Source organism: Neolamprologus brichardi, chromosome 3 (genome assembly GCF_056152115.1).
Source record: "Neolamprologus brichardi isolate AB-2024 chromosome 3, ASM5615211v1, whole genome shotgun sequence".
Taxonomy (NCBI): Eukaryota; Metazoa; Chordata; class Actinopteri; order Cichliformes; family Cichlidae; genus Neolamprologus; species Neolamprologus brichardi.
In genome coordinates, this window is record NC_142106.1 from 20,176,224 (window position 1) to 20,187,855 (window position 11,632).

Genomic DNA, 11,632 nt, shown 5'->3' on the forward strand with positions numbered 1-11,632 from the left:
TCCAAATCTGAGGCCATGGTTCTCAGCCGGAAAAGGGTGGAGTGCCCACTCCGGGTCGGGGATGAGTTCCTGCCCCAAGTGGAGGAGTTCAAGTATCTCGGGGTCTTGTTCGCGAGTGATGGGAGAAGGGAGCCGGAGATCGACAGACGGATTGGGGCTGCAGCTGCAGTAATGCAGACGCTGCACCGGTCCGTCGTGGTGAAGAGGGAGCTGAGTGTAAAAGCGAAGCTCTCAATTTACCGGTCGATCTACGTCCCTACCCTCACCTATGGCCACGAGCTGTGGGTAGTGGCCGAAAGGACGAGATCGCGGACACAAGCGGCGGAAATGAGCTTCCTCCGAAGGGTGGCTGGCCTCTCCCTTAGAGATAGGGTGAGAAGTTCGGCCATCCGGGAGGGGCTCAGAGTAGAGCCGCTGCTGCTCCACATCGAAAGGAGCCAGCTGAGGTGGTTTGGGCATCTGACAAGGATGCCCCCTGGGCGCCTCCTGGGTGAGGTGTTCCAGGCATGTCCCACCGGGAGGAGGCCCCGGGGCAGACCCAGGACACGCTGGAGAGATTATATCTCTCGGCTGGCCTGGGAACGCCTTGGTGTTCCCCTGGATAAGCTGGAGGAGGTGGCTGGGGAGATGGAGGTCTGGGCCTCTTTGCTTAGGCTGCTGCCCCCGCGACCCGGCCTCGGATAAAGCGGATGAAGATGGATGGATGGATAAAAGGTGAATCAAATGGACCATTACGGCAAAGCTGGGATGGTCAATTTGGTAAAGAAAATCCGTTGGGCATCTTTCTTCGCCTTTAGACAATAATTCTGATGGCAAAAGAGCCAAACGGGACAGGCAAAAAAAAAAAAAAAAAAAAAAAAAAAAAAAAAAAAACTGCCACTTTAGCTTACGTTAGCTAGTTGTGGCAGTTGCTAGCATGCGTGCATGCAGTCCTGCATTGACTAAAACTTAAGGAGTGTTTGTTAACTTCAGTGATAACTCTGACATTTATAAAGGGTTTTATATAGAAGAAAGTGTTAACACGTTTAAAAGTTGGGGTGAGAAGTAAATAAAAAAGGTTAAACACACAGTATGGTTCTCAAACTGCTCCTCTGTGAACCACAGCCTGATAACCCTCCCTCTTCTTCCTGCTCTTAAACACAGCACCTCCTCTCTGTCCACGTGTTTCCTCGTTCCCTCCACTTCAGATCTTCACTTTGAACATTGGTGTAGGGTAATTTCCAATAAACCAAGTTCAAAAAAGGGGAGTCTATGGCTGACGCGTGTTCCTGGTTTCCAAAAGAAATGCTTCCAGTTGCATTATGATTTGAAGACTGTTTATTTATTACAAACTGAAGATGTAACAATGAACTACTTCCTAAATAAGCATAAAAGTTCCAAAAAATAGCAGTTATCCAGAACTACCTGTGCACACGGTCAGAAAACCGTGAGACTCCTAACCTCTCTGTCCATGCTCCTCCCCTTCCCTCTTTTAGGTTCCAATCCCAAAACAGTGACTTAAAATTACTTTATGTAAACACATATATTTTCACATTTATTAATCCTGAAAAGATGACTTATGTAATGAATCTATGAGTTATAAAACAAACATTAACTCAATCGTAAATAAAAAATATAAAGCAGACGTCTGGCGCTTACAATTGGTGTAACTAACATGTGGTGACATGTAGGATCTGATAGGCTCCATTTACTGAAGATTTTGTTCAGATCAGAGCTCAGACTAGTCTGAGTTATACGGAAGAGAAACTCACACAGTCACTGACACTGAGAGGAGAAATGGCGCAGAAAGGAGTTCAGCTGGACCGAGAAACCTTCTCTTGTTCCATCTGTTTGGATCTACTGATAAATCCGGTGACTATAGCCTGTGGACACAGCTACTGCATGAACTGTATTGAAACCCACTTTGACGAAGAGGACAAGAAGGGAATCCACAGCTGCCCTCAGTGCAGGAAGACTTTCATACCGAGGCCTGTCCTGGAGAAAAACACCATGTTAGCTGAGTTGGTGGAGGAGCTGAAGAAGACTGGACTCCAAGCTGCTCCAGCTGATCACTGCTATGCTGGACCTGAAGATGTGGCCTGTGATGTCTGCACTGGGAGGAAGCTGAAAGCCATCAAGTCCTGTTTGATCTGTCCAGCCTCTTACTGTGAGAAACACCTCCAACCTCACTATGATGCAGCTCCATTAAAGAAACACAAGCTGGTGGCCCCCTCCAAGAAGCTCCAGGAGAACATCTGCTCTCGTCATGATGAAGTGATGAAGATTTTCTGTCGTACTGATCAGCAGAGTATCTGTTATCTCTGCACAATGGATGAACATAAAGGCCATGAAACAGTCCCAGCTGCAGCAGAAAGGACTGAGAAGCAGAAGGAGCTCGAGGTGAGACGACTAAACATCCAGCAGAGAATCCAGGAGCGAGAGAAAGATGTGAAGCTGCTTCAACAGGAGGTGGAGGCCATCAATGGCTCTGCTGATAAAGCAGTGGAGGACAGTGAGAAGATGTTCACTGAGCTGATCCGTCTCCTCCAGAAAAGAAGCTCTGATGTGAAGCAGCAGGTCAGATCCCAGCAGGAAACTGAAGTGAGTCGAGTCAAAGAGCTTCAGGAGAAGCTGGAGCAGGAGATCGCTGAGCTGAAGAGGAAAGACGGCGAGCTGGAGCAGCTCTCACACACAGAGGATCACAACCAGTTTCTACACAACTACCCCTCACTGTCAGCACTCAGTGAGTCTACACACTCATCCAGCATCAATATTCGTCCTCTGAGGTACTTTGAGGATGTGACAGCAGCTGTGTCAGAGACCAGAGATAAACTACAGGACATTCTGAGAGAGGAATGGACAAACATCTCACTGACAGTCACTGAAGAGGATGTTTTGCTGTCACCACCAGAGCCAAAGACCAGAGCTGGATTCTTAAAATATTCACATGAAATCACACTGGATCCAAACACAGCACATACGAAACTGTTACTATCCAAGGGGAACAGAAAAGTGACAAAAATGAACCAACAACAGTCTTATTCTGATCATCCAGACAGATTCACTGGATGTTTACAGGTCCTGAGTAGAGAGAGTCTGACTGGACGTTGTTACTGGGAGGTGGAGTGGAGAGGGGGAGGGTTTATGTAGCAGTCGCATACAAGAATATCAGCAGAGCAGGGTTTGGCAATGAATGTTTTTTTGGATATAATGACAAATCTTGGGCATTAGATTGTGACACAAGCAGTTATACATTTTGGCACAACAATCTCCAAACTGTCCTCTCAGGTCCTCGGTCCTCCAGAGTAGGAGTGTACCTGGATCACAGAGCAGGTATTCTGTCTTTCTACAGCGTCTCTGAAACCATGACTCTCCTCCACAGAGTCCAGACCACATTCACTCAGCCGCTCTATGCTGGACTTTGTTTTTATCCTTCTGCTGGAGCCACTGCAGAGTTGATTAAAGTCAAATAGAGAAGACAGGTTCATGTTGATCTCTGACCATTATATGTACTTGTGTAGTTTCTAAATGAGGCTTTACATTTTAGAAGCTGAGAAGTTCAGTGGTCCATTGATGTGTGAAAATAATATTGCACTGATTCAAACTGTACTTACATTTATATACCTTACATCAATATAAATCTGAATTTGTTCTTATGGCTGATAATCATGTGAGTTTAGATGATACTACTCTTCATATTCAGCATGTTTGAAATCTGTCATCAGTCTGGTTAGTGGTTTTATTCTGTAGTTGCTGTAGTGGGTTGTCAAATGCAACAATATATTGGAGCTGCAGTGATTCATCAGTTAGTCAATGATTAGAGAATTGATTGTTTTATCATTATTTTAGTCACATTTAAAGGTGGTTCCAGTTTCTGAAATGTGAAGATTGTTGATTTTCTTGATCAGATATGACTGTAAACTTAATGTCTTTGAGGTTTGAACCTTTAAAATGTAACAAAAATTAAATACTTAATGTTTGACATTTAATGTCATTTTTTCAGATGTAAGTTTGATCACTCTCGATCATTTATGAATGTAAGTATAAAAAGTAAATAACACAGGCCTGTATATTGTGGAGGATAGATATGTTTCTTTGCCCTGAGCTGTGTCTGGCAGGCAGAGCGTCTCCACAAATCTGATGCTTCTGATTTGGAGAAAATGAGCTGAGGGAGACACCTGGTGGACAAACACAGACATGACAGGAAGAAAGACTAAAGTGCAGAGGGGAGACAAACAACTGGAAATACTTGTTGGAAAGGATTGTCATGCTTCAGAAAAACACACAGCACACACTCTAACAGTCCTTTATTTGCACTGAAGGAGACACGTGAAGAAACCAAATCACACAATAATGAAGTGAACACATTTATAGTCAGTGTTCAAGATGATGGATAGAAATGAAAATCATGGAGCATTTATGCATTTTTATGTCTGTCTTACAGCAGAAGCAGCATTTACGTGAACTCACTGGCCTTTTTCCACTGAACACTCTCTTCTTCATCACTTCATCTTCCTCTTCTGACTGATGCTGAGCTCCAACCCTTTTTGCTTCCTGGAGATGATTCATATTCACTGAAATTTCAATCATGACACAGAAACTGAGCAGCTATTCCCCATTTATTAGTCCATTTATTACGAACCTCTGTTGATTTTATATGTAAAGGATTTTTCCTTCTGCCACTGAACCATTTAACGTTTTTCTCATCGTAATTTTGGAGAGTTTTTAATGAGATTTACAGCTTCAGAAACTGCTCACATCTTTTTAATATCAGATCAGAGCGTCTGTCCAACCCTGGTGTTTGATTAGAGTTGTTTAGTGCATTACTACATGTTATGTAGTGGTGAAAACTTGGTGGTGAAAATGTTTTCTTTATGGTCTCTAAACATCAACCACATCATGGACTCACCATCTAAGCCAGACCTTCCCAAAGTGTGGGGCCCGCCCCCTAGGGGGGGCACAGAGCCATGACAGGGGGGGCGCGGTATGAAAAGGGGGGCAAAAAAACAAAACGCTTGGCCACTGCTAGCACGGGGCGCCTACACAAACGCAAAGCAGGAGATGAAGCATCACTGAATATGTTTCCAAGCCAACTTCATTCTAAGCCAAAGACTAGAAAATATGGTGAAGCAAATCTGCCCTTTGGCTTCACCTGCACAAGTGCCGAGGTAGGTCTCCCCTGGAGAATTGGTTTTCCCTTTGTCGGGAGCAGCGCTGGGCTGTTCAAATCACGGACAAACAGTATCCCACAGTTGTTCATGTTTTTAAACCCATTTTGCACTAAGAGGCATTTTTTGATTTGATTGTTGAATATTATTACACAAGGAAAAAAAACCCAACTACACTTAAAATAATCACACCGTGACGCCTCTGCCTTTGTAAATGGAGCAACAGTAACTGCGTGTGTATGTAAACTGTAAAAACTGAAGATAGTCAGATTAACAGTATTTTGTCTCTATCTGCCCTTCTGCAATTCATCTCATGTAAACAATAACGTGGCGCACAGTGTGACGTGAAAAAAGGCACAGACCTTTGACGTTGCGTGACAAACTCTGTATTCCTCATCCACACGTAAACGCAACCCGTTTACCCACCTACCCGTGTAGGTGTGGGTGGGTGTGGTTGGAGGATGTGTGCGTGCGTGTGGGGCAAAGGGGGGCCTAGCAAAAAAAGTTTGGGAACCACTGATCTAAGCAATCGTGAAGAAAACAAAACCAGGCAGATTCTTGTTCAGTTCTTCTTCATAATAAACAGACACACTCTGGAAGCGGACCAAGACCAAGAAATGGCCATTGGCTTTATAGAAGATCTCTTCAGCACTGGCAGGTAATTGTGAGCTTTGCTTTGGCCAAAGATTCAACCAACAAGTGCAGCTGGGAAATGGGCTGACCCCAGATGTGTTGTCAGATACACTGGTGGATAAACAATAACCTAGTGAGGAGGCTCAAGGTATTGCTTGATATCTAATCTGGGCCTCTGGAATCCATCCTGTCCTCCCTTTCAGAGGAAGCAAAAGTACAGACTTTTTTTTATACTTAAGTACAGATACCTGTGTTAAACGCTATTGCGGTAAAAGTACCGAAGCAACTTCTTTTCTTAAGTAAAAGCGAAAAAGTACAGGCTCTGAAATGTATTCAAAGTAAGAAAGCAAAAAGTAGCTCCTTGAAGGAAAATTCTACTAATCTTTTTTGTAATTAAACCTTGTTCTATATTAATACTATAATCAAATGATAGTAGCACATGAGAATACAAATCTAAATTCAAATTCTATTGAATGTACTGTTGAGTTAGGGCATGGTGGTTAGCACTGTTGCCTCACAGCAAGAAGGTCCTGAGTTCAATTTGACCATCAGGGTCTTTCTGTGTTGAGTTTGCATGTTCTCCCTGTGTTTCCGTGGGTTCTTCCAGGGTACTCCAGCTTCCTTCCACAGTCCAAAGACATCCACTTTTACAGCTGTCTTGGGTTAATTGCAGTTTCTTCATTCTTATACTTATTTAAAATTTCTTTTTTGAGTTTTATTTTAAACTGGTTTATATCATTACTGACCTTTATTTCTTCATTTAACTCATTCCAGAATTTAACTTTGCTAGTGAAATAGACATCCTTTTTCATGTTGTTCTTACTCTTTGTATTTTTAAATTCCACTTCCCTCAAAAATTATACCTCCCTTCCCTCTCTAAGAACCATTTACTTATTTCGATTGGGAGCATCCCTTTCCTTGCCTTATATATTATTTGCACTGTTTTAAACTTCACCAGATCCTGGAATTTTATAGCTTGTGGCTTAATAAAGAGTGCATTTGTGTGAGCTCTATACTCCTCCTGATTTATTAGTCTAATAGCGCTTTTCTGCATTATGATTATAGTCTAGGGTGACCATATTTTGATTTCCAAAAAAGAGGACACTTGGCTCAGTCATGAAGAACTTGCTTAAAGAAACATTTAACATATTTAAACGATGCCTTCTCTGTGCGGTTAATGAATTATGAAATAAAATATGTCATATATGCTTTTACAAGTCAACAAGTGCAAAAAACAAACAAACTTAAAAACCTCTGGAATTAAATAATGGTACAGAAATAATGCCTCATCTGCATAAGAAAAATTACCAGTACTGGGTCAGTATGAGGGCTGAACTGGGACAAAAAATTGACCAGGGCATTTTGACTAGAGACCGGCCCACCAGGTATTATAGGAAAAGCCAAAAAAGCCTTTGAATGAAAACAAACGCTGTTGTGACAGTGATGTACACTGTCTTGTTGGTATATGTATGATTTCTATACATTTTACATCAGATGGAAACGTTGGTTGTAAGATTCAGGAAATTATTTATTAAAAGCGAGACATTTTAAATGAGAATAAGAAAGAAAAGGATTTCTTTGAGCCCCCTTTTCCCTGTTAAAATATTTCAGTCTCTAGATTTTGACTCAGGGGGCTGAATAATTGCACACACCCCACTTTGCAGTTATTTATTTGTAAAAAATGTTTGGAATCAGGTATGATTTTCGTTCCACTTCTCACGTGTACACCACTTTGTGTTGGTCTTTCATATCCGTGTCGAGCCGAGTGTAAATCCCGAGGCTGAACGGCCTTTGTATAAGCACACACGCTTCTTAGCAGGGCGAAGCTATGAGCTAGGAAAATCCAGGCTGGCAGACAGCCTGTGTCAGACCAACCAATCAGAGAGCTCCTTACATCCCACGGTGTGGCTAATTTGAATAGCAGCAGGATTATTAAAATGAAGTTGTTAATCCAACTGCTAATCCACATGTTAATCCCTGAGCGAACAGGAAAGGGAAATGGATTTTGAAATGAGGAGTGGAATCACCATTTTAAAAAGCATTTTGAAAATCACTTTATTAAATTCATTATTTAAGCACAGAATTCTTTATTTTGATACGCGTGGCCACAAGCCAAAATGTGTTGGTCACTTAATAAAACTGTTCCTTAATACTTTAAGTGTCGCTGGAGTCTTCAAGTCATCAGATCTTTGATTTCTCTATGAACTTTGGAAGTAGGTGAAGTTGTGCCAGTAAAGTGTGTTGTTATTTTTATATAAAGAACATGGTTATTTCTCTTGCAGCAGGTATTATAAATGCAAAACCAAAAGATAATGCAAGATTCTTTTGACTTTTTGCAGAAATATCTGTAATTATATGTGCAGACTCTGCTGACTTTATACTGTTCAAAGCAATGCAGTGGCATTTATCAGCCCTCATCTTGTTACAGAAACATGAAAAAAAAACCTTGGACAACAACAATATGTCTGCTAACATATCCATGCTATATATATGCTTTCATTAATGCAGCAGACTCTGACAGTTACACGTTTAGAATCTGGTCATGTGACTATAACCATGGGACATTTATGTCCAGAGTTCACTAATGTTGGACTTTTCATTTATTTATATAGAAGAAAGGGTTAACAAGTTTAAACGTTGAGGTGAGCAGTAAATAAAATGGTTAAACAAACTGCTCCTCTTCCTGGAGTGAAGCACAGCCTGATAACCCTCCCTCTTCTTCCTGCTCTTAAACACAGCACCTCCTCTCTGTCCACGTGTTTCCTCGTTCCCTCCCCTTCAGATCTGCACTTTGAAGATGGGTGTAACCAACATGTGGTGACGTGTAAGAGCTGACAGGCTCCATTCACTGCAGAAACATGTTGTTGAGATCAGAGCTCAGACTAGTTTCAGTTATAAGGAACTGAAACTCACACAGTCACTGACACTGAGAGGAGAAATGGCGCAGAAAGGAGTTCAGCTGGACCGAGAAACCTTCTCTTGTTCCATCTGTTTGGATCTACTGAAGGATCCGGTGACTATTCCCTGTGGACACAGCTACTGCATGAACTGTATTAAAACCTACTTTGATGAAGAGGACAGGAAGGGAATCCACAGCTGCCCTCAATGCAGGAAGACTTTCATACCGAGGCCTGTCCTGGAGAAAAACACCATGTTAGCAGCTTTAGTGGAGCAGCTGAAGAAGACTGGACTCCAAGCTGCTCCAGCTGATCACTGCTATGCTGGACCTGAAGATGTGGCCTGTGATGTCTGCACTGGGAGGAAGCTGAAAGCCATCAAGTCCTGTTTATCTTGTCCAGCCTCTTACTGTGAGAAACACCTCCAACCTCACTATGATACAGCTCCATTAAAGAAACACAAGCTGGTGGCCCCCTCCAAGAAGCTCCAGGAGAACATCTGCTCTCGTCATGATGAGGTGATGAAGATTTTCTGTCGTACTGATCAGCAGAGTATCTGTTATCTCTGCACAGTGGATGAACATAAAGGCCATGAAACAGTCCCAGCTGCAGCAGAAAGGACTGAGAAGCAGAAGGAGCTCGAGGTGAGACGACTAAACATCCAGCAGAGAATCCAGGAGCGAGAGAAAGATGTGAAGCTGCTTCAACAGGAGGTGGAGGCCATCAATGGCTCTGCTGATAAAGCAGTGGAGGACAGTGAGAAGATGTTCACTGAGCTGATCCGTCTCCTCCAGAAAAGAAGCTCTGATGTGAAGCAGCAGGTCAGATCCCAGCAGGAAACTGAAGTGAGTCGAGTCAAAGAGCTTCAGGAGAAGCTGGAGCAGGAGATCGCTGAGCTGAAGAGGAAAGACGGCGAGCTGGAGCAGCTCTCACACACAGAGGATCACAACCAGTTTCTACACAACTACCCCTCACTGTCAGCACTCAGTGAGTCTACACACTCATCCAGCATCAATATTCGTCCTCTGAGCTACTTTGAGGATGTGACAGCAGCTGTGTCAGAGACCAGAGATAAACTACAGGACATTCTGAGAGAGGAATGGACAAACATCTCACTGACAGTCACTGAAGTGGATGTTTTACTGTCACCACCAGAGCCAAAGACCAGAGCTGAATTCTTAAAATATTCATGTGAAATCACACTGGATCCAAACACAGCAAACACACGTCTGTTATTATCTGAGGGGAACAGAAAAGTAACTAGAATGAAAGAACAACAGTTTTATTCTGATCATCCAGACAGATTCACTGAATATTGTCAGGTCCTGAGTAGAGAGAGTCTGACTGGACGTTGTTACTGGGAGGTGGAGTGGAGAGGGGGAGGAGTTTTAGTAGCAGTCGCATACAAGAATATCAGCAGAGCAGGGAGCATCGATGAATGTGTATTTGGATTCAATGACAAATCTTGGGCATTACATTGTGACACTAACAGTTATACATTCTTTTACAACAAAGTCCAAACTGTCCTCTCAGGTCCTCGGTCCTCCAGAGTAGGAGTGTACCTGGATCACAGAGCAGGTATTCTGTCTTTCTACAGCGTCTCTGAAACCATGACTCTCCTCCACAGAGTCCAGACCACATTCACTCAGCCGCTCTATGCTGGACTTTGTCTTTTAGCTGATGGAGCCACTGCAGAGTTGATTAAAGTCAAATAGAGAAGACAGGTTCATGTTGATCCCTGACCATTATATGTACTTGTGTAGTTTCTAAATGAGGCTTTACATTTTAGAAGCTGAGAAGTTCAGTGGTCCATTGATGTGTGAAAATAATATTGCACTGATTCAAACTGTACTTACATTTATATACCTTACATCAATATAAATCTGAATTTGTTCTTATGGCTGATAATCATGTGAGTTTAAATGATACTACTCTTCATATTCAGCATGTTTGAAATCTGTCATCAGTCTGGTTAGTGGTTTTATTCTGTAGTTGCTGTAGTGGGTTGTCAAATGCAACAATATATTGGAGCTGCAGTGATTCATCAGTTAATGCTGCGGTCGAGGTACTGCAACTACATGACTTGGATGTGTGTGAAAAAGTACTCTGGAAATCTTCAGAGATACCTGACTCTTGAACGATGGGGGGATTATGAAAAGATTGTAGTGACTTAAATGTGCCTGATGGAGTTAGTCAGGATGCAGCTGTGCCTCGAGCTGATGACAGCACCATAGAAACGGATGTGTTAGTGGAGGTTTGGACACACGTCTGCTTTAATGTGTTTTGCTATTAAAAGATGACAGAATGTTTTATTTGTACTAATAGTTGTTAATAAATCGATTTTGCTGAATCAAATTATGTTCTGATATTGTTTTTTGTATCATCGTTACATAACATCAATATCCACATTGTACACATGCAGCTATAGTGATGACAGACAGAAACAGGGTGTATGTTGTTAACAAAATGACAAACCAAAGCATCATTACCAAGAAGATCAGTCCCATAAACATTAATCAGGTGTCTATAAGATACACCTTTTTGTATCTGGGACAAAAAAAGCACAAATTTGTCTGCAGGTTGTTGAGAAATCACTCTGAACCTGTCTTTCAGAAAACAACATGGATGTGCAGTTTTTCACTAGAACATGTTTTTATCTCAGATGTAAATTTATCCAGTGAATCGTTGAAACTGTGAAACAAACAAACAAACAAACAAACAAACAAACAAACAAACAAACAAACAAACAAACAAACAAACAAACAAACAAAAAACGTTGTTTGTGTTTAGTGATACAAAACACAACCCAGTGTTTCCAGGTAAAGTAGAGAGATCTGTGTTCACAACACTCATGTGTGGAAATGTATCAATAGTGTGTGTTAGGAGCTGATAACAAGCAAATACAGCCAGGAAATGAGTTTCCTTGATAACTGTTCTTTTATCAGTGCAGGGGAG

General features: G+C 42.1%; 1 protein-coding gene across 11 annotated transcripts; it reads left to right on the forward strand.

Moving 5' to 3' along the window:
* Positions 1-1,776: 1,776 nt before the first annotated feature.
* LOC148103810 (tripartite motif-containing protein 16-like) lies at positions 1,777-10,392 on the forward strand. 11 transcript variants are annotated; one of them, XM_087833869.1, is made up of 3 exons: positions 1,777-1,811; positions 1,947-3,057; positions 10,000-10,392. In XM_087833869.1, the coding sequence occupies exons 1-3, from the start codon at positions 1,777-1,779 to the stop codon at positions 10,390-10,392; spliced, it is 1,539 nt and encodes a 512-aa protein (XP_087689995.1). The 11 variants fall into 11 exon arrangements, with proteins under 11 accessions (XP_087689995.1, XP_087689980.1, XP_087689976.1 ...); XM_087833881.1 differs by lacking the exons at positions 1,777-1,811; positions 1,947-3,057 and adding exons at positions 8,719-9,460; positions 9,587-9,653 and having other exon boundaries at positions 9,771-10,392; XM_087833879.1 differs by lacking the exons at positions 1,777-1,811; positions 1,947-3,057 and adding exons at positions 8,719-8,753; positions 8,889-9,187 and having other exon boundaries at positions 9,260-10,392.
* The last annotated feature ends 1,240 nt before the right edge of the window (positions 10,393-11,632 follow it).